Here is a 24,686-nt window from a genome sequence, read left to right as displayed (position 1 = left end):
ACATAATTGACAAGATATTCAAATATAAAGTAATTTAAGTGGTGAAATATATTATTTAATTTTAAATTTATTGATTATTATAAATTAATTAATATAATTCAATTGTTTCTCTCCATTAATAATAGAATATATTTTTTAAGATTAATTTGATTTTACAATTTATTTTAGGTTTTGAAATTAGTTTATTTATAATAAAAGATTGAAGAAGCAGTTCATCTAATTAGGTTTAGAAACCCTAAAAACACACCGACTGCTCAACCATGCAAAATGCAGCAGCCATTCCATTGCCTGTCTTGCCGGAAGAACTCGTCGGCGAGATACTCCTGAGGCTTCCGGTGAGGTCCCTCCTTCAATTTAAGTGTGTGTGCAAATCATGGAAAACTCTAATCTCTGGTTCTCAATTCGTAAAAAGCCATCTTCGAATTGGTGTTTTCTAATATAGAACGAGGCTGGATTATCTTATCATTCCCTTTGAAGCCATTGTTCAAAAGACCATCAACTCCTGTTAAACCCGTTACCTTCGGCTACATGGAGGAGATGTTAGATTATATTATAGGTTCATGCAACGGGCTCTTGTGTATGCTTGGTACCTATCCACATTATGTCGGACTGTACAATCCTTCTCTCCAGTTCAAATCCAAAATATCTTTAGTACCTGTTTCTGTTTTGGAGCAGGATTGGTTCATCAACCATTGTGGCTTTGGATATGACAAAGTTAATGACAAGTATAAGGTTCTAGTAGTTATGGAAAGATTTTTTCATGTTAGTCCCATGTTGACCAAAATATATACCTTTGGTCAAGATGATTCCTGGAAAACAATTCCCAATTCCCCGTATAATAATAATATTAAGACTCTTGGGAAATTTGTGAGTGGCACTCTGAATTGGTTAGTTTCTTATCCAAACACATTTGTTTCCTTTGATATAGAGAAGGAGACTTACAGGAAACTATTGTTACCTCAAAATGTTGGTGTCAAAACTGAGCTGTCTGTTTTGAGTGACTGCCTTTGTGTGTCCACCTCTGAAAATGTTCATTGGGTTTTATGGATGATGAAAGAGTATGGAGTTGTTGAGTCATGGACTAAATTCATCGTCATTCCTTATCACAAGCTGCTCCATATTTTTTTGGTTGAACCCTTGTTCATTTCACAAAATGGTGTTCTAATGTTATTAATGGGACGTTCCAAACTTATCCTATATAACACAAATACCGGTGTTGCCTTGGATCCATTGATAACTATGGAACTTGGTTTCTCCTCACATATTCACTGTGAGAGTTTGGTATCACTGTCATGCTAATGGTAAATCACATTTTCACAATCTTTCTAGTTTTACTTATTTCACTTCTATGTTGATGGTTAATAAAAGTTACTGAGTTTGTTTCAAAATAATATTTGCTATTTTTTTTTTTTGAGTAAGCAAGATATATTAATAAGAGAACTAAGGGTTCTCACTGATTACATCAAAGAAGGGGGAAAACCAAACCCCACACAAAAAACCAAGAGATTACAAACCGATTCGACACTACGAAATATAAAACAAAGGGTTTTTGTTGAATTCGTAGAAGTCACAAATAGGATGAGTAATATCTCAAATAAAAGCCCACTTCCAAACCAAAACCTTGATGCTCCATATAGTATTATCCACATTCCAAACTTCATTACGAAAACACACCCCATTTCTATACAACCATAGGGTCCACACCGTTGCAAACCAAACTACTCCTATTTTACCCTCTTTAACTTTCTTTTTTTTACAAAAGGAAAACCAATCCGAAAAACATCCCAAAACGTTCTCCACCGTCCCACCGCACGGTTTGCCAAACCAACAAGCCACCGAATCCCACACCAACTTAACCATCGGACACAAGAAGAAAGAGTGAGTCATACTTTCCGGGTCTATCCCACAAAAAACACATTTGGAAGCCTCTTCCGAGAATAAAATGCCTCTTAAAAGTAACAAATCTTTTGTTGGAAGTCTATTAACAAGGAGCCTCCAACCAAAAGCCTTTACTTTAAACGGAACTTCCACTTTCCATATCAAACTTAAAGCCCCATCGAAAATGTTAGACGGACCGTAAGGGATACGAAAACCGGCAAAAAAATTATAACAAGAAGCAACGGAAAATACTCCATCCGAATCGGCTTTCCACTCCAAAACATCGGCCTCCCTACTACAAGGACCATATCCCTCCAACAAACTCCCCAAAGCCTCCAACTCCAAAGCAATACTATTATCTACCAAACTCAAAGGATTAATCCCTAAATTCCCCCACGACCAAACTCCATTTAACCACCCTCCCATACCCGCTACCGCCACTTTTTTCAACTCCGACACCTCATACAAATTCGGAAACTCCTCCCTTAAACACCGAGAAACCAACCACGGCGCTTCCCAAAAAGGTGTGGAAAACCCATTCCCCACTCTAAACCGACCACACGACACCAACGGATCCCTACCCCCCTTCACCCCAACGCCTCCACAAGACAACAAATCCCTCCACCATAGAGAACCCAAAGAAGAAGAATGAGAAGAAGAAGAAGAAGAAGAGTGAGATAAAGGGAAAGAAAATGTACCTCCACAAAAGATCTTCAAATTTAAGTCGCCATATCTCGCTTTTAGCAATCTAAACCAAAGAGAATCATCTCCTCTAGAAATCCTCCATCTCCACTTATTTAAAAGGGCCAAATTAAAGTCAAAAATATCCTTCATTCCAAGACCCCCTTTCTCCACCGGTAAGCAAACATTCTTCCAACTAACCCAACTAATCCTCCTTTTATCATCCATCCCTCCTCCCCACAAGAATTTACCTTGAATACTAGAGATCTCCTTTGCCACCGTTACCGGCATCTTATAAAAAGACATGGTAAAAATAGATAAGGAACAAATAACCGATTTCAAAAGAGTAATTCTACCTCCCAAGTTAAGAAACCGGTTCTTCCAACCCATAAGCCTCTTCTTCAACTTTGTCACAAGTGGTTTCCAAGTATCCACCTTTCTCGGATTACACCCCACAATGATTCCAAGGAAAGAGAACACCCCCTCTTCCAACTTACAAGAAGGAACATAAGAAGCCGCTTCCAAAAAATTTGAACTAATATTATAACCGATCAACTTACTCTTATGATAATTTATGCCTAACCCCGAAACAAGCTCAAATGCCTTAAGCACCGCCTTTATAGAACTTGTTATTATGGCATATTTTTTATTCTATTTAGTAGAACTTGTAAACCATGTGTTTTTTTTACATTAATGATAAGAATTACAAATGAAACTAATGAATAAAAGAAAAATGATATTTTCCCCTTGATACATTATATTACTCCCATGGACTCAATGAACACTCTTAAGGCAAAGCTGTAAAACATTCAGAATCATTGCAATAATCATAAATAACTAGGTTTCTTTGAACCCAAGCATATTAATTCATTTTCTTATCAAATACATTGGTTTCTCATTCGGGAAGAAAATATTGTTTGGTTTTTCTTTGCTCTTGAATATTCTTATTGGAACTCTATCAACAAAAAGCATGTTTTCAAATTTTTCAATCCACCTTAGCTAAGAAGGAAATTCTAGAAAACTAAGATCACAATTAAAAGCAGTAAAATTGAACTTACGCTAACTAGCTGGGGATTGCTCCAAATGTTTGAATATGTGTGATAATCCTCAGTTGAATCAAACAATAGCATATGTCTCATCTCGCAATTACCGGTTCCGTTCTTGTACACATTTGTTTGAATCAAATATGGTTGTCATGTTCTATTTTCCAAAAACTCAATCAATTTCGTCTCTTATTGGCCCTGCACCATTTTCTGTACACATATGCAACAATTCCCCGCCAAATTGGATTCAAGACTAAAAAACATGTCTAGTAATCCATAATAATAAGTTGTCACAACACCAGGTAGGAGTCTCCACGCACGATTCCGCCACTCGTGTTTGCAAAGCCATGGAATTACCGATTTCTTTCGGAGAAGGGAAGAAGAAGAGGAATGTCGATGTGTGTTTCTTAATCTTAGTAATCTCTTGAAAAAGGATCTACTATTACATTTTATGAAGGTCTTTTCTCGCGGTGCTAGATGCAGTGGCTTCTACTTTATACCTAAAAATTAAGTACCACAGATCCCACCTGATTCACAAAACAATAGTAAGGAATCCTCAAGCAACCATCCTCACTCCCAAGAAGAAAGTGAAGAAGACTCATAAGTCCGTCGTCAAGATGGTTGACCTCGACGTACATGAAAACGAGGCCAAAGAATAAAACCACATGATCTAACCCTAGATGGGAGCTTCAAGGTGTTACAACTTGATGAGAATCCAAGATCAGTCCATATATGAGTTAATTTGTTGGCCTCAGTGAAGCAATGACTCATTCGACGCCTTAAAGTTAATGTTGATCTTTTCACAGTTTCTCCAAACGAGATGCTCGACATCTATAATAGTGTGGCTTGTCACCATTTTAATATCAATCCCTACGCCCGATATATAGCTCAATAAATGAAACAACAATCCCCTGAAAATGTTGAAGCCACCGTGAACATGGTCCAAGGTCTACTTAACGCTAATTTTATTTCTGAGGTAAAATATACCTAATGGCATCCAATGTTGTCTTGGTCAATAAGGCATTAAGAAAATAGAGAATGTGCGTTGACTACACCGACCTTAATAATTGTATCTCAATAATCTTTCCTAAAGAATTCATATCCACTCCCATAAATCGATAAATCGATAATTTGGTGGTCAACTTTGTTGGATACAACATGTTTTCATGGTGTGACCTGATATGCAAAAGGTATTGGTCGACATTACTAAAACCAAGATTGTCATCTATTAGACATGCTAAAGTCTAGAGATATATTTAGGTTCAGTATCTGTATAAACTATTGAAGCTTAATGTTATTGTCTTGATTAATAGGTTGAGAGATCATCTAGTAAGTAATACAATTGATCTCACATTATTGACTCATACATAAGCTGTGATGAGAGTGATGCATGGTAATATTAATAGTCACTACTACTAAATATACCTTTGGTAACACAATATTACTACGGCCGATTAAACAACCGTAGTAATAACTCATTTTTGCGAGCCTAAGTTTTTTGTTAATGTTTTATTAAAATACATTTAATCACAGTCATATAACACAACCATTGTGGTATTTTAAAGTTAACTTACTTCGATTTTCAGCACCAACATTTTTTTCTTCTTTTTGTTACAAAAAGAGGTTACCATTGAACTCTTATAAGTATATTTGAAAAATAACAATTATCACCATGGTTAAAATTAGAAACCGTTGTGAATTGTATTTACATATTATCACGTTTGTTTTTAACAACCATGGTGATAAGGTTTACATATATAAACGAAAACCTAACATCTCTTTCTTCCACATTCAGCAAACTCGTCCTCATAAGCTTCTTCAAACTTAAACGTAATCAAATTCATACATTTAATCTTTCTTCTTCTTCATAAGCTTTCTTCCATTTTTTCTAAAAACAAAACCCTAACATCTCTCTCTTCGACATGCAGCGAACTTGTCCTCAAAAGCTTCTTCAAACTAAAAGTTAACCAAGTTCTTCCATTTTTCATATTCGTTCCATATATGACACTAGTTCTTCTTTAAAAAGGTTCATATCCCCAGCGCTTAACGTGCCTATAAGAGTCCATTGGAGCTGTCAATGACACTTTATGTAACACCCCAAATTGCTTTCAGGATGATCGACTGACCCCACAAACCAACATGGGTCTTTTCAGCATGCTTTGACCTCACTCGCACACTTTCTGGGAAACTTCCCAGAAGGTCGCCCATCCTAGAATTGCTCCAAGTCAACGCTTAACTGTGGAGTTCTTATGGAACGGGATACCGAAAAGAAGATGCATCTTGTTGGTATAGGTAGTACCCATCAATCCTTATAAGCTTCCTTTCAACCATGCAGTCACATACCTGCACGGCCTTAGGATCCCTCTCATTCCGATGTGGCGACCACCCTTGCCATCTTCGGCCTCAGGTGTTACATGCGGTGCAACAACCCCTCGCCTTTTTCGGCCTCAGGTGTTATACTTTGCACGTCCGACTATAATAATCAAATCTCTCGGGGATGCTATCAGAGGCACTTTGTATGTCTGAATACAACATTCAAATATCCTCTTTATCAAAGAAATACATGCTTTTACGCAGAGCTGGTGCACCCCTCATTCGGATCTAGCCAATCCAAGGACGAGCATGGTGAAGCTTGGAGGCGTCCATCTCGATCCGAGTCATACCTTGGAGGCAGGGATGGGGATCCTCTTCCTTCGGTCATGAATGATCCTCTGTGATGCAGAGCGCTGTACAAATGTAGAGGCATGACTACATCTCACTAGATGAAGGCAAAACATAAATAGCCAGAAATGCTAAATACAACAAGGTATTCCAAAAATAAAAAACAACTACATATAATATCATGCATACAGGTATTTGGCGGATCAATATACAATAAAGTAATAAAAAAATACGGAAGGAAGTATGGAAATCAAGAAGCTCCAGAGCTAAAAGTTCCAATTGATACAAGACACTCTGGAAAGCACTTTTTCAAGGAATCAATATCAGGATATTGGGCTTCAAGCGTTGTTAACTAATCTTGAAGAGTTCCTCCGTTGTCATGATATCCTTCTCCCATCCGGTCAGCTCTCCCGCAACACAATAGATAATGAGGGACACGATTTCTGCTTCAACTTCACCTAGGAAAACATCATCTTCCATGAGACGCCTTTCTTCAGACAACAAGGACCCATACTTTACATGACCATGCAATATCAAATGACACTCCTTAAGACTCGTCTTCTTCGTCTCAACAAGGTCATGACAAGCCTTCAACAAATACACTTCCTAAGGCAGGACACAAGAAGCCAAAAACTCTACGGGTTTGACAACTAACAGTTTAAGGAGAGGAATCGTCCCTATAACCTCGGTAGCTATCTCTTTTGCCAAATAAGACGACCGGGGGGAGGAAGTCGACCAACGAAAGCATTATCTCTAGCAAGGACAAGGTTTTCTAATCTCCTGAAGTGTTGAAGGAAAAGATCGTTCAACAAAGAAGGAAAACAAAGAGATACGCCTTCTGATCCCTCGGCAGCATCACTCCCATGGTCAACCTTTGCTCCTTTCTTCCCTTTTATTGGATCTTTGTCGGGGGCAACAACACTATTCATGAATGCTTCTTGTTATGCCAATCCCCGGGAGAGGCCGAGACAATCGAGATAATCATGAACTCCAATGGTTCTGATTTTTCTTGTACCTATCTAAAAAAAAAGTAAAAAAACATAAATTTAACAGATCGGTAGGTTGGCAAAGAAAAAGAAGCAGGCAACTTACCAAACACCCTTTTTCGCTTCTCTGTAGAACCGACCATCACCACTTCCTTGCAGGGAATTAAATCATCAGAAAATGAAACCATTATTGTCTTCATGTCCTTATCAGTATCATTGAAGGCATCATGAGATACTCAATGACTTTTGGCACATTCATAGGAAAAAAAAATTAAGACCAAAATCGTCGTTGTCGTTCCGTGCAACCTGATCGTCCATCAGAAGTACAAAGAACGACGCAAAACTCCTCATGAGGTGTGGCTAGAAAGTAAATAGACATAAAATTCCTCTAACTTTTGATATAGACCTTGAAAACACGGTTTTTGATAGGACAGAGGGAAACAAGCTCGTGGCCAACAACATCCTTTGGAGCAGGCTCATGGACCATGTACGGCGACTCGACCCAAGATTAATCTTCTACGACGATCTCCTCCATCAACATTGATGAGATAAGCAAGATTGAAGATTTGGAGAATAAGAGGAGACAATATGGAAAAGAGAAGCAAAGATGAAATAACTGCAAAATTGTGAAATAGTGCCTAAACTCTTATCAGGAAAGTAACACAAAAATTAACGGCTTAGATCAAACCAATTGAGAATAATATGCTTCTTGTCCCATCAGTCCCCTCGAACAAAAAACACTTGAGTAACCTAAGAACGACAATTGATTCCTAGTCCACGTATATGAGGTGACGTGTTGACGGCTCAGAGAGACATCATGCTAGAAACAAAGAAATATTAAATTCACCGAGAACTTCTACAAGGTATGCCTAACATTTCCACTTCTTCAAGCATCAGAGGTCCACCTTCGATATGAACGGTCAATGTTTTGAAAAGACCTCTTAGTTCCTAAAACCTTGGAAGTCTTGGAGGCAACTGTTTTGGGTCAGCCATGTCATCGGCGATTCGGTCCCACCACAAGGAAAGAACTCCTCGAATTAATCAGATCCAGGAATATTCCTTTTCTAAACCGATCACCACGAGATGTAACATCCCGAATCTAACTCAAGCATAAACTAAAGATTCTGGAACATTCTCCTAACCATTGAACCTTCAGTAACCTAGAATCATGAGATCCATCCCTCCAACACATCTAACGGTCCTTCGTAACTTACTTTGAGAAGTTAGCATTTAGTTACATCGATCCCCTATATATGCATATGACACTATTTCAGATAACAAGTTTCAAACACAATTTGAATACTCTTTCATCATTCACATATTGACTTTAGCGTTGAAGTGCTAACCTTGTAAGTACACCCTCCGCTCTGTCGCATCGAAAGCTCTCATCCACTGTGGCTTCCGTGATTCCATATATTTCTTGTTCCAATATAGAACCACACACACACACACACGCACGCACGCACGCACGCACGCACGCACGCACGCACGCACGCACACACGCACGCACACACACACACACACACACACACACACACACACACACACACACACACACACACACACACACACACACACACACACACACACACACACACACACACACACACACACACACACACACATATATATATAATATATATATATATATATATATATATATATATATATATAGAGAGAGAGAGAGAGAGAGAGAGAGAGAACTACGATAGCATCTATAGTAGAGAAAATGATTTAAAAAATAGACTTAGATGGTTTAGGCATGTAGACATAAGACATATAAATTTTGTGCAAGAAAAATATATCAAATAGAGAGAAATCAAATAACTAAAGGAAGACCTAGAAATATTATAAGTAGAGTTATTAAAAAAGATCTCGAAATTAATAATTTAAATAAAAATAATGAGTAGTTTTGAATAAAATATTATGATAAAAGTTGATCATGTAATCAATATGATAGTGTTTGATTGTTGTGTTGTATTAGTATTTGCAAAAATGTTGGCATGGGCTTCAAAACATATACATATAAAACTATCCATCAATAAGATTGTCATTTTTAGCAATATAAGAGCATCTCTAATGGAGGTAGCTTAATGTATACTAGGATTCATAAGTTTCAGAACTTAACAATTTTATCATTGGAGTAGATACACGTGGTATTCTCGTTGCTTAAATATTAGTGTAATTTATATTATGAAGCAATCCAAAAAGTAGGTTGCTTAGTAATTAAATAATATTAATCTTGATAATTGGTTGGGTCAAACATAAATTGATTGGACCACATATAACATATAGATTGCTTATTCAAATTATCATTGGAGTGAAATTGGTTTAAATTGCTTAGATGTTGCTTAAATACAATGTGACAATTGATCCCACAAAAAATAGCTCAAACAACCAAAAATAAATTCACTCATTGGAGATTCTCTAACAAATCTTCTTTGCTTCCAAAAACATCTTTCCAAATTGTTCATCTATACTACATTGATATATTTAGTAGTAGTATCAATCTTAACTAGCTAAAGTCTTGCCCACATTGTACGATAGCCTAGTTTATTAATTTCATGATATATTTAGTAGTAGTATCAATCTTAACTAGCTAAAGTCTTGCCCACATTGTACGATAGCCTAGTTTATTAATTTCACCCCCCGACAAAATAATTATGTGTCGCTTGTCTTCTTCTAAAGGCAAGAAATGTCCAAAAATAAGGAGATGCCCTATTTATTCTATGGCCTAAGTGACAACAACCTAGTATTATATCAGCAAACTCATTAATTCTACAACACTTGCTCATATTTTAGAATGTGTGGTTGCAATATGTGGCTTGTTTTCATCTCTCTTTTCCACTTATCATAAATAATTGATAAATTCAATTTCATCTACTATATGTTGTTCCAATTTGTTTGTTAAACACATCACACATATGAAAATACAGTTCTCATTCACATTTTCTTTATTCATTTAGTCCAAACCACATGCAGGATCTAAAATTTAACTGAAGATCCAAACAACTAAACACTAAATCCACTTAATTATAAACTTTAAGCATCAACAATATCCTCTGATTCAACAGAAGCCAAAATAAGCTCTGGTTCTTCCCTACCAGATTCACATGTTCCATCAATTGCATTATTCTTCCCCAATGCCTTCAATGCCAAATGTGCAGCTTTCTGTCCGGATATCATCATTGCCCCAAATGTTGGACCCTGCAAAAATATCCACAAAATCATCATCACATCTCAATCAAATCATATGTTTTCAATCAGACCGTCTGGCGTTCAAAACAAACTACCGCAAAATATCCAAAATTCATCGCCGTTAAACTGTGGCCAAATATAAACTCATAAAATATTGTCACGGCTTAAATCATAGTTATATATGGCCTCTATGTCTAGCTATGGTTAAACTGCAATAATCTATACAGTATTTTCAAAAACCCGAGACTATGACCATAACTTGCATCAAAACCAATCAACATGCAGTTCAAAATATCTTAAAACACTAATTTAAACTACTAAACAAGAAAAAGCTTACCATTCTTGGGGCACCATCAATTTCTGCAACCTCCATACCAGTAACAATCATACCAGGAACAACCTCCCTTGTAAGACGAACAATAGCATCTTCAGCAGTATTCATGTCAAGAGCTTTCATTCCCGGAACAAAATCAATCATCCCAATACTCTTCAACCTCTTCACACCAGTAGCACCAAAAGGTCCATCATGTCCACAAGAACTCACCACAATCTTCGCCTCCATAACATTAGGATCCATACAAGACTGTGTATCATGGTTCATCGAAACCAAAGCCCAGTTCGTCACAACACCAGCAACTCTACCTTCCTTCACAATCAAATCCTCGGCAGCCACAGCATTGAACAACTTCACGTTCGGTTTCGCAAGAAGCTTACTCATGATTGTTGAAGTGAACAACGCAGCATGCTTGATGACAACGTAGTCCTCTTGTTCATCGTAAGCAACACCGATTTCATCGAGGAAGAGGTGAGCTGGTTTGCGGACAACCATGGCGGAGAAGAGCTGGCCGCCTAGCCATGCACCGCCGCCGGGACTGACGGACTGTTCGATGATAGCGATACTGATGTTAGGATTTTTGCTTAGCTCGTATGCGCATGAGAGACCGGCGGAACCGGCGCCGACGATGACGACGTCGGTGTCGGCGTAGGTGATCATGTCAGTCATGTAACGGCGGGTCATTTCACGGGAGACGATGGATTCTTTGATAGGGCTGAACTTGAAGGAATCCAGATTGTAAGGGGGTGTGGTTAGTGACATGGAGATTGAATTTTTTTGGGAGGTGGATTTGATGAGGGTGGGGGTGCGAGTAACAATTGGTCTTCCATTGAGGAATGAGGACTTGGTAGAAGTGATGAGAGATGATGCAGTGGCCATGGCTGCCATTGGAGGGGTATTTTGGGAAGAGAAAATGTTTGATGAGAAATGGTATATTTGTGAGAGTAGAATTGAATGGTTTTATAAGTGAGAAATCTGTGAATGAAAAATTTATGAAAGTGAAGTTTATGCTTTTTGAGAAATAAGATAGAATTTCAATGGCTCGTAAAACTTTCATATTGGGATATTTTTTGTTGCCTTTTTTCTCAACCAATGTAGTTCTCCATTTGTGCGCAACATCCACATCACAAATAGGTACATTTATTATTATTGTTAGTGGTCTATTATTATTATTACAACCCTTTAAGAAAATCTATAGATATTTAATTAAATGCTTGGACTCGAGTGACAAACGAGTTTTTGTAAAGCATAATATTCGGAGAATGCAGAATTCGATTTTAGACAAAAATAATACTTGGTCAGTACATGTGATTCCGTAAAAAAATTATAATTTAATCTTTTTAATTATAATTAGAAATTTTTGAGTTGAGTAGTTAAGAATTTATCTTAAAAAAGTTAAAATCATTTTCAGCCGATTCTATTGGTAAAAACTAAAACAAAAACTATATTTTTTTTATATAGTTAGTATAACAACTTGCTACTTTTCTATATATCCACCTCTACTATTATTGGTATCATGAAAAAGAAAGATATGTGTTTTTTAATGATATATAAATATTTTTATAAAGTTATTATAGGTTAAATTTCAAGCTACTTTTATATATCCACCTCTACTATTATTGGTACCATGAAAAAAAAAAGATATGTGTTTCTTAATTATATATTAAAGTTATTATAGGTTAAATTTCAAGAAAGACGTATATTAAGCCATACATAAAAAGTGAAAAAGAAATCTATGATTTAAAATAGAAAGAGTATTGTTTTGTTTGGACAAGTTATCATTTTATATTCTCTTCATCTCATATCTAGTCGGGAGTATTGTTTTTTTGGACAAGTTATCATTTTATATTCTCTTGATCTCATATCTAGTGTGATGTTCGACAAAAGTTATTTGTATTATTTGTTACTCCGTATCAATTGTTGGAATATGAATTATACTACAATCATATTAGAAAACTTAAAATACGAAATAAATCAATTCAAATTAAAAGAAAAAGATTTGCGCTTTGGGTTATTTTGGAAAATTTTATATATTTGTTTCATTACTATGTAAGGTTTATCCTGAATTAATAATATTCTGGTCTGAAATTGAAAATCATGTAGTGGTAAGAATTTTCGGTGGGTAAAAAATGAGGTGTACAAAAAAGTTATTATTACCGTACAAAAAAGTTATTATTACCATTCTTAATTCTTAAGTTAGTGAATTCTGAGATGTATAATTTGTAAGAGTATATGAATGGTACTGGGACGTGGCGCGCAATTACGCTTATATATTGATGATGGTTAAAACCGCTCTCGATGGATGCATCGTAGACTGTTCGAGACCCTTGGATTAAATTTGACGGCTAAGATGGGTGTGTTGCTTGGCTCTAGTGTGCGACCCTATATCGAGGGTCTACTTGTTCTTATATTTTGAGTGAGAGTATTTTGAATTGGGCTTTTTGAGTTGGGCGGGTTTTATATGACCGTTTGATCGGCCCGAAATAGCTAAAGTCCTTGATATCAAACAAAAAGCAAGGATTGTTATAGGCATGTTTAGATTGGCTTCTAGAATGTTCTTCTTCATTGTCTCAAGGCCTTCAAACGATTCTCCAAGCTGGGGAAATGGTTGATAATCTTTGAAGGAAGAAGGAAGCCCTTCAACACTCTCTTCATCAATAATTTCTTCAAAAATACTTTGCTCGGTTTGAGTATTTTCTTCATTATTGTTACTAACATCTTTAATGACATCTCTACCATCGCCTTGACTGGCTCATATATCATCATCACTTGAACTTTCATCATTAATAGCAGTGTCAGACGTGTCCTTGTTGATATTATGAACAATATTTTCACAAATGCTTTTAGGGTCAACCTCGATAGGGTTCTCATGCAACAATTTACTCAAACTCATTTCATCATTAAGGAGTGTCTCAATAACATTCTCACTGAGAGGGTTATTACAGGCTTTTTGAGTTTCATTTGTTTGGTTAAGGTTGTCAGAATCTTTGTTTCTAGCTTTGCTTATCTCAGCATTAGGGTTCATAAATTTAACTACATGAACACTTTTAGAAACAGGGAAATCAGATGGTTAACCTTGATCTTTGTTAGGGTGAACAACATTAAGAAGAAACACTTTGTGGGGAAGATCAATATGGTGGATCTTAGTGTTGGTTTTCACTTGAGGACAAAAAGACTTTTCAATATCTTTCGTCACCTTGGTTATTTCAACAGACGTTGATCTAGTACCAGTTAGGTTTGACATTGTAAGAGGAACCTATGTTGTTAATCTCGAAAAGCATCACGACACGGTCAACCCCAAAATAGGAGTGGCGCAGGCGCTATTTGACTAGTTATATTTTTTATATACAAAATAAAATAATAAAATCAAAAGCAAAGGGGTCCAAATAATAGGGAGGGGTGGTGTTTAGAAAATGAAACAACTACTCAGGCTTATGGCCCAAAAAAACAAAATAAAAAGAGGAATAAAAAACGGGGGCGTTGAGCTAATAGGAGGGGTATGTGATTACCAGGCAGTATGCATTGGGCTGTTTGTTTCATTCTGGCTTAGGCCCGTCACTAATAGCCATATACCATAAGTTATGACCATGAGAGAGAAGCTGAGTGGAGTGGTAAAAGCGTTGCTTGAAATGTAGGTTGGTTTTATTAGTTCAGCTTTAATTTGAAAATATACTTCCCTTTCTCTCCTCCCATGAATAAATTAATTCATCATCATGTTTGAGCCTTAATAAAAATACTCTCCCTACCCAACATTCTCTCTCACGATCTGTTTGTCGGAAATGTTTCAAGAATCATAATATCTCTCTTCTCTCTCATTCATGAATTATTTTCTTTGTTCATATTTTCCACAAACATATTATTTTCTACAACCGCGGTCGTGTCATCCGCTTTGGATTGCACTCAACCGGACCAGACCCGCAATCGCGGCCGCGCCACCCTCTTTCTCATTTTGTGTTGGACCCGTACACTTGGAAGCGGCCACGCCAATTTTCTGTGTCACACCGCTATCGCTGCCACACTGGCCTCTATTAACAACATAGAGAGGAAAACAATCACCAATCTTCTTTAGTTTTTTCCGCTTGAGCTCTTTAGGCATTTTGAAACGTTGATCTAGTACCAGTTAGGTCAGACATTGTAAGGGGAACCTATGTTGTTAATCTCGAAAATCGTCACGACACGGTCAACCCCAAAATAGGAGTGGCGCGGGGGCAATTTGACTAGTTATATTTTTTATTTATTTCTTTTATATACAAAATAAAAATAATAAAATCAAAAGCAAAGGGGTCCAAATAATAGTGAGGGGTGGTGTTTAGAAAATGAAACAACTACTCGGGCTTATGGCCCAAAAACAAAATAAAAAGAGGAACAAAACGGGGGCGTTGAGCTAATAGGAGGGGTATGTGACTACCAGGCAGTATGTGTCATACCCCAAAATTTTCCCACACTATCTCTCCTATTCAAATTCAAAACAAAGTATAAAGCTCAAAGACATCTCTCCTAAGCAAAGATCAGAGAACTAGGGTTTTGTTGTCCAGAAGGAAAATCAATGAATCAATGGCTCCAAGGCATCCCATATGGCTCAAAACATCTCACATTACCTCTATGACAAGTATCAAGTCTCAGCTTAAAAGGTTGGTCACTCAAATGTTCAGAAAGTCAACAGTCGACTGGGTTGACCTGAAAGTCAACTGGGGTCAAAATACAGTCAAAACTCCTGATTTTTTGTCAACATCCTTCCATTGAAGTATCATTCACCATTTGATCAATAATTGATCATGGTTCATCAAGGAAAGATCAGAAATCAACAAAACCAAAAGTTTCTAAATTAGGGTTTGTATAGGAGAAAGTCAACTGAACTTTGACCAGCCATAACTCTCAAATGGAATATCAGAAATTTTCCATCCAAAGCTTATTTTGAAGGAAATTTGATTCTCTACAATTTTGTCTCTCACATGCCAAGTCTAAAAATGCTCCATTTGAGAGATACTCCCTCCGTCCCAAAATATAAGAGAAAAAAATGCATTTTTCTTGTCCCAAAATATAAGAGAAAAAATCATCTTTCATTTCTTTCAAGATAAAATTAAATGCAAATTGCATTTAACTTACATTCTCTCTCATCATTTTCATAGCCAACAACCAATTAGAATTTTTTTAAAATTTTCCAAAGCACTTTATTTCAAGAAAATCATAAGTCAAATGAATGTGTTTTTACTTTTCTCAATAAGCGTGATTTTGTTTTTTTCTCTTATAATTTGGGACGGAGGGAGTATGGACTAAAACATTATAGGTCCTTTTCAAAAGTCAATAAAAAGTCATTTTCTTCGAAAGGACATATAAGGAGCATGGAAAATAATTTTGATGTGAGACCAAAGTCATTGGTTAGAGGACTCTCTAAGGTTTCTAAAAACTCCTAGAACACTTCCATACCTAAAAAATTGAGAGAGATAGACCTTGTCAAAGTTGGGCTATTTTGGAGGGAAAAATGTGAAAGAATTTGGATATTTTTGCAAAGAGGCCCATGAGTTTAAGATCCAATCTTGCAAAATAAGTTATCTAGAAGCTCTAATCTTAAAGCCACGAAAAAATAATGAATATTTGATTTTATTCAAATTATTATTTATTAAAATCATGGATTTAAGTCAAAAATTTTGAATAAAATATAAAAGATATGATTTGTTCTTATTTCCAATCATCATCAATCACACAAATGTTCAATAATCACTACAAAATTCGTGCAAGGGTTAAGTGGTGAAAAAAGATTGAGTTTGGCCATAATTAGAAATATTTCAATCAAGCTCCAAATCAAATTTTCAAAGATTGATTCACAAAGATTTTCTCCACAATTATCAACCCTAATCATCCCTCTATATATACTGATCAAGTCCATAGCACAAGGGTTAGAGAATTCTGCATCCAAAGACCTCAAACCCGAGTTCAAAAGGAGAAGAAAATTCAGGATTCAATTTGGAGTTCTAAGCCAATTCAGGTGTTACAATCGATCAATACTCGTTCCTAAGACATCTCTGAGTGTGTCTCAATCATCCTTAAGCCTTAAAGCATCAAGAATCAAGCACTGTAAGTCAATTTTGGTCGATTCCTATTCTGATTCGAATCCATTCATTCATGCATCTTGGATCAAATTCATATATGTATTCTTGTTTATTATGTTGATATCAATGTTTCTGGAGATTTAATTGAGTTTCTGGGCACGTTTAAGCCAAGTTCCATAGCTAGGGTTCGAAGCTTTCAATTTAGGGGTTTTGGCTACAGGTAAAATCAGGTCCAATTGAGACCATGGCTGAATTCGCAAGGTCCATACGAGTTTAATGGACCTGGTGCGAAATATTTTTGTTGCGGTTTGCCCCTATTCGTTATTTGCAGGGAGGAAGAACACATATTACAGCGCTTTGTGGCAAAGAACGCTGTTAAAAGTATTGGCGAGAGGAAGAAGACGATGAGGTGTCGTCTCCTGATTGGTCCATTCGAATCCCTTTTGCGCGCGCGTTGTTTTGTTTCCAGTGCGTTATGAAACACCCGTTATGGTGCTCCTTCATCATCCTTCCCATTCATCCGTTTCTCTAGTCAATCCAAGGGATCTCAGCCTGCAGGTGCATGGTGGACTACACACGCGAGCCACACAGGATCACTCAGCTAAGTTTCCAAATTTTTTTATTTTTAATTATATAATTCTTTTATTTATTTCTTTTCATTAATATATATATATATATATATATATATATATATATATGTATATTTGTTTTATTTGTTCTTTTCTCTTTTACTAATAAAACTAGTTTTCTAAAGTCTTTTTTTTTATAATGATAATATTTATTTATTTCATAATACTTATTATATTTATATTACTTATATTATTATTATATTTATTTTATTTACTAATATTTATTTATTTACTCACATTTATCTTATTTTATTTATATTTATTTATCCTATTTTATTTATAAACTTATTATATTTATATTATTTATTTTATCTTTTTTATTAATTATTATTTAAAATTAGTTTATTTATTTAAATATCTTTAATAAAATCATATTAATTTTATTTAACGCCCGAATCAGGGTTTATAGGAACACTGCCCTACACTAAAATATTATTCTTGTGTATTCTTTTCAGGATTGACTTCTCAGATACCTTCCGACTATGCGCTTGATCAAGATCCGAAGCTAAGTATTCCATTTAATTATTATTTTAAAGTTTTATGTTGTTTATTTTTTTTAATTTAATAAAAATTTGTGACGTTATTTTCACGTGGCAACCTATAAATTGTGGCGTGAATTTCATGTGGCAATTGATAAATTGCCACGTGAAAATCATGTGGCTAATCATAAGTTGTGTCGTGAAAATCACGTGGCAACTTTTTAATATATTTTAATTTAGTATAGTATGTACATATTTATTTAGTATAATTAAATATGCATGTAAATATTTAACTTAAATTTTTTATTGAATATGTGTGCAGGATGATTATGATAGATTGCTTGCAATTTTTCTAGAAAATAATCCTCAATACATGCTAGCAGAGGGGGAGCCGCTTAACACTGATGTTGATCACTATATTTGGTGTGAGGTTATTAAAGAAAAAGGGCCTAATGGTTGCTTTTTTGGGGCTGGAAATTTGGCGTCCAGCTATAGAGCTGGTGATCGCAATCTGTTTCAAAGAATTATAGATGGAGAGTGTGGATCGCGTCAACCAAATCTGACACGGGAACAAGCTGAAACAGTAAGGCAATTGGCGTTAAGTGAGGCGAGACGCGAAAATGTGGCCCTGAGGCAGCAACAAGAGCAGCAGATGGAGATGATGCGAAAGACACAATCTGATATGGAGCAACAATATTCGCGACAGATAGAGAGCATTCTGAAGAAGCAATCTAAGATGGAGGAGCAGATGAGACGATTTATGCAAGGTGGTGGAAATTATCGTAATGTTCCTGATCCAGAGCCGGAGGATGACGGAGTGAATGATGATGATGCCTCATAAAAACATTTTGTATTTCATTTGTTTTAAATTTATATTTATGCAACTTATTTTACATTTTAATTCATTAAAATATTAGTTTTAAATTTTTAGTTTTATTTAATACAATTTATTATATGAATTTATTTTATAAAATTTTATTCTATAAATTTTATTATATAAATTATATTTTATAAATTTTATTTTATAAATTTTATTATATAAATTTTATTATATATAAATTTTATTATATAAATTAATTAATTTATTATATAAAAATACAATTATACCTGTGTTATTTAATTTTTTTATAAAAAAAAAAAATTCAAAGTAGCGACGTGAGACCAACGTCGCTAATAAAGTCAATTTCACAGTCCCCCACACCTGCCACACCTGCTTTGCGTGCAGGAACATGTTCCCCATATAAATTTATTGCGACGTGGGAATCACGTCGCAACCTCCTGACGTGTTTTCCACGTTGCTACTGCTTTGTCACACGTGCTCCTGCGACATAGCAGCCCACGTCGCTATTGTTTGATTGTGACGTGATTTTTAACATTGCGGCGTGGCATCCACGTCGCTGTAGAGTATTTTTTTGTAGTGATCCTTATCCAAATAAAAGATGGATAAAAATAACATGCGTATTAATTTATAATTAAACTTTAAAACCCAATACAGTACTTATATATAAATAGTAAACAACGAAGTTTAGTATATATTTTTTATTTTTGTATGTATGTTGTAAAAATTTCAAACATAAACACTAACTTTTTAGTGAAAACAATTTATATGTTCAAAGTTTGTGATTTTTTTTTGAAATAACCACTTTTTTAAAAAAGCAAAAATCAAATGACCACTTTTTCAAATAATTTCTTAAACGAATCACTTTTTAAATAAAAAAAATTGTCATACAGAGGTGCAAGACGGTCTTTGATGGTGTGCAAGGCGACCTATAACACATAACCTCACACTTTTTCATATTTAATCTATGACAAAAAGGGCCTCCAATTACATATTTCATTGTCAATATACGCTTAAATAGGACCCTTTAAATTTTTTCAGGATTCAACTGAAGATAACCTTAGCTTCTTACACAGAACCTCTCAAAAGTTTGAGACAACTCTGCTGAGGTGTAGCCACTCTGTGTGGCGTATGCATGCATTTTAATGAGGAGGCACCACGCTGCATGGCACATGCTCCTTTGTCATGTCATGCAGTGTGGCGCATGCATGTACTGCTAAAATATAGTAGTCATTCAGTGTGGCTACTCAGTTGTTTTGTTTTTTTAATTATTTAAATAAAAATTATTTAATAAATAAAAATAAATTATAATAATATTACTTGAAAAAAGAAATTACACAACGATTAGATTTTTTTTACAAACCTCGTCACTATCTCTGTCCACCCAAACGTTCACCAGTAAAATAATAATGGTATCGTATTTGTCTTTGTGGCCTTTGATTTCTCTAAGGTGTTTGGGGTCTGTTCTGAGTCGCTTCAGGTAGAGGTGTTTGGTGTGATGTTCCTGAGACATCAATTGGATCATACAACTCCTCAACCATTTCTCCCCAGTCTACGTTTCTTCCAAAGAGGTCGGTTCCCATGTTGTCGATGTTAGGCTGTGTTAGTTGGGTTACATATAGGTAAGGTGGGTGGGGTGGTTGGTAGAATTGGGATGTTGAATCGTTTTGGAAACGAAGTAATGATTCTTGGGGTGTTTGTAAGACATGTGATTGATAGTTGTTATAGGGGTGTGATGTTTGGTTGGCAGTATAGCGAGGTATTGTATGTGTCATTTGTGTTATGGTAAGATATGGTGGAAATACATTATTGGTGGTGGTCTGGGTCAGGCTCTTGATTTTGTGTTTGTGTGTGGCATAAATTGTTGGCGGATTTGGATGAATGTGGTGGTGTAAGATTGTTGGGATTGGGAGGATGTGGTGGTATAATGTTGTTCGGTTTGGGTGGGGTGACAATGTTGTTGGGTTTGGTACGGTTGTGGGGTTGGTTGTTGGGCGTATGGGGTTGGTTGTTGGGCGTATGATGAAGCTCTTTGACGCGGGTCGATCAAATATGTCTGCGAACACATAAACAAATTTGTAGAAACAGATGTATACCAACGCATATTATGCCTAGTTGGTCTCAAAACATCCTGGCTGATTGGTTCATTTAAGGTCAGATCATATTGGTGCCTCCATTGACGACATTGTACCCTAGCAAAATCTCTTAAATCACCAAATCCCCATTGGTCATCGACTCTTAATTGATGCTATTTCCCCAAACATGTCGGGGGTTTTGGGATACCTTGATGCATGTCGAACTGTAGGTTCACACTATCATTGTGGTGCATCTCCACAATAGTGAACCTGATGATTGATGTTTTTGCAGTCCAAACTGCAGCATCCTCAGGGTTAATTGCATGTAGGGGTGGCAAAACAGTCGCCCGCCCCGGCAAAAAAAAGGGTGGGGCGAACAAGTGCACCAAGTAAAATTGGACTTAAAAATCTAACTCGTTCCGCCAAAATGACGGGTTGGCGGGCGACGGGTTTGTCCGCCTTTTTTATTTATTTATTTTTCATTTTTTTAAATAAATTAATAGACCAAATGTATGGATCACATAAAAGTTCTAGACACAAAAAAATTTAACCCCATGACTTTTTATTAGGTCATGCATGTTATCTACCATGACTTTTACTAGTAACAAATTTTTATTTTCCCTTCTGTTAGGAAAATCATGTTTTAATCTAAGGAGAATATTAGTCATTATTTGGAAAGTAATTTTCTACTTTTAACAAAATGTTTTTTTTTATTTGTCGCTACGAGTTAGCCATTATTCGGAAAGTAAATTTCTGTTTTTAAAGAATATATGACATATTAATGATGAACAAATCAAAAGAAAAACAGACCCTGCAATAATTCATGTGGAATTGTATTAGTTTAATTTTGGTGAACATTACAAAAGTATGTTCCTGTTATATTAAATTCAAAGTGGAAAAAGTATTTGAATCAAAAAGTGTCTTAAGGAAACATTTTTTTCTCTACTCCTGTTTTGAAAACTACAAAATAAAGTTGCAAACCTGTTACAGTTATGAAGTTAAATTTGAAATGACAGGAATGATATAAGCAACATTCATGGCATTTACATTTAAATTATTCAAAGAAAATTAACAGAGGATAAAAAACACTCCTATAATAAATTAAATAAGAAAAGAAATTAAGAAATAAAAATATTAAAATATCAACTAATATAATCTAAAATATTCCTCGATACAGTATCAATATTATGATATATTTTTCATATATTCTAAGCTCTAACAATTATATTACACAAAGAAAATTGTTGTTTATATTAATCATTAAAAAATACTTAAGTAGACGTTCATTATTAGTCAAAATGAGTCGTCGCATGCGGGTCGGCTCAACGGGTGCGCAGGGCGGGTTCTGGCGAATGTGCGGTGTGTGCGGAGCGTGCTGCAGCGGGTAGGGGCTCCAAAATCCCAACCCATCATTATTTGGCAGGTGATAGGATTGGTCTGGTGGGCAGCCTGCTACCATGTAGGCCCCATGCAAGATGGCATGACACTTTTTGCATGCATGCAGGGTGACATCCTGTGGAGGTAGAGATCAGATGGCATGCATGCAGGTATGTCTTCACGTGACAATCCCCTCTTGGTGGTGCATGTGTGTAAAAGCAAGAGGATCGCCACCTAAGGTGGCACCTATGTGTATTTTGCCCATGCCTTGTGCTGTTCAGGGCCGGTCCAAGAGCCAAGCCACCAAGAGCCAAGCCACCAAGGCTCTGGTTTTAGGCCTCAAAATTTTTTTATTTAGTTATAAAAATGTACAATGACACATTAGTCACATATATAATTGTAGTTGAGTTGCTAAAATGTAGGCCTCTTTTTCCTTTGGTATTGAGTTCAACCCTTAGCAAACACAAAATTATTATTTAAAAATACATTTTAAAGGCCTCAAAATAAAATTTGCTTTAAGCTTCTAAACGGATAGGGCCGGCCTTGATGCTGTCTATTTAAGCCATGCATTGCAATCCAAAACGGACATCCAATTGACATTTCTATTATATCTTTCCAAAACACATTCCAAATGCTATCTTACCAAAACACACTCCAACTAAACCAAATGGATCATACACAACATTATATTATCAATGCTCATATAAACCGTGAGACGTTCAATTGTGATAACTTTGGGTTTAATTTTCGTAACCGGTTTAGAATAAAATTCATTCTAAATTGGGTTTTTGCATTTTTAAAACAAAGACTAGAGGCTAAATTGCAGTCTGGTGCAGTTTACCAAATTATTTACAAGAGTCTATTCGTACTTGACAACAACCAAATAAGATATTTTTCAAGTAAGTATTCGAGACGATGATGATGTTCAAACTATGTTTCGAACTCATGAACATTTTGGGTTCAACGAAATTGAGTTATATGTTATTCTACAACAACCTCAACAGTCTCAAATCTTTGATCCCTCGCAAGTTTTTAAATTAAATGACAATGACAACGATCACACCAAAGTCGATGTTATCGATGATGAAGAAGAAGAAGAAGAAGATGAAGATGAGACACTAGTTGATTTCATGGTGAACAATGACGTTGCAGACCAAGAGCATGAGTCATTACCTGTGATCCATGTTTACATACCTCCGGCTCACATGAGGAACTTGAGCTTGGAAGAAGACGAACCATCCTCTGATATCTTTCACAATCCTTATATGCATACCGAAGGGGCGTTAAAAGTTGGAGACAAATTTCGTACAAAATAAGAATGTGTGTAAGCTATACAAAAGTATCACATGGAAGTTTCAGTTGACTTCTCTGTAGATTGCACCAATTCAGGGAGGTATATCATTATATATCTTCAAAAACCAATTTTCCTATTTTGGCTAATTGCATCTTACAAGAAAAGAAGTGATTCCTAGGAAATATTTATTATTGAACCACCTCACACTTGCATCACCACCATTCCGGCGAAGGATCATCAAAAACTTAGCTCTCAATCAATATGCCATGAAATCTTGCCTCTTATTAGTAAGGATCCATCATTAAAGGTGAGTACAATTATTTCTCGTACAATTATAAGATTCAATTACACTCCCACTTACAGGAAGGCGTGGATCGTGAGGACTTAAGTTGTTGAACTTGTATACGGTAACTGGGAGGATTCGTACAAAGAACTTCCAAGATTTTTGGCCGCACTCAAGTATTATGCTCCGGGAACTGATATAAGTTTGGAGACATTCCCGACATTCCCATGCATCAAAGATTTTACATTTTGCGAACCTACTATACAAATTGAAGGAACATGATTATATGGGAAGTATAAAGGAACATTACTCATGGCAGTGGCATAATATGGAAACAATAACATTTTTCAATTTTCTTTGCTCTGGTTGAAGGTGAGACGGATGGTGGATGGAGTTACTTTCTCAAAAACCTATGCCTAAACAGTTAGCAAGAACCCATGTCTATTGCATTAGACATATCACTCAATACTTCATGAGGGGGATAAAAAATAAGACGCTTCAAAAAAGGTTATTAATGCGGCATATGCCTTAATAGAGCCATCGTTCCAGCACTATCGTGAAGAGATTTGGTTGAAAAATATGAATGTATTAAGGTGGACCGATAGCATTCCAGTGGAGAAGTGGACCCGAGCATTTAACAATGTTCAACGACTGGGGGACATGACAACAAATCTAGTGAAATCAATAAGCTTTTTCGTCAAAAGAATCAGAAACCTACCAATAATAGCATTGGTGAGGGCAACATATTTTAGGTTGCAATCACTATTTGATACCAGGGGTTCAAAATGGAGATCAGTGTTGCAATCAGGGCAATTGTTTAGTGAAAGCTTTATGAAATTTATTCAAGAGGAAAATGCCAAAGCTAACACATATGGTGCTA

General features: G+C 35.9%; 2 protein-coding genes across 2 annotated transcripts; one reads left to right on the top strand and one right to left on the bottom strand.

The window, feature by feature from the left end:
- Positions 1-260: 260 nt before the first annotated feature.
- LOC131648525 (F-box/kelch-repeat protein At3g23880-like) lies at positions 261-1,299 on the top strand. Its single transcript, XM_058918279.1, has 2 exons — positions 261-404; positions 478-1,299. The coding sequence occupies exons 1-2, from the start codon at positions 261-263 to the stop codon at positions 1,297-1,299; spliced, it is 966 nt and encodes a 321-aa protein (XP_058774262.1).
- An 8,873-nt stretch (positions 1,300-10,172) lies between these two features.
- LOC131643448 (thiamine thiazole synthase, chloroplastic-like) lies at positions 10,173-11,733 on the bottom strand. The gene is made up of 2 exons (XM_058913662.1): positions 10,785-11,733; positions 10,173-10,456 (listed from the first exon to the last, which is right to left on the bottom strand). Exons 1-2 carry the CDS (start codon positions 11,667-11,669, stop codon positions 10,292-10,294), a joined length of 1,050 nt encoding a protein of 349 aa, XP_058769645.1. The 5' UTR covers positions 11,670-11,733; the 3' UTR covers positions 10,173-10,291.
- Between the last annotated feature and the right edge of the window lie 12,953 nt (positions 11,734-24,686).

Source organism: Vicia villosa, linkage group LG1 (genome assembly GCF_029867415.1).
Source record: "Vicia villosa cultivar HV-30 ecotype Madison, WI linkage group LG1, Vvil1.0, whole genome shotgun sequence".
Classification (NCBI taxonomy): Eukaryota; Viridiplantae; Streptophyta; class Magnoliopsida; order Fabales; family Fabaceae; genus Vicia; species Vicia villosa.
This window is presented reverse-complemented; position numbering and strand designations above follow the sequence as displayed.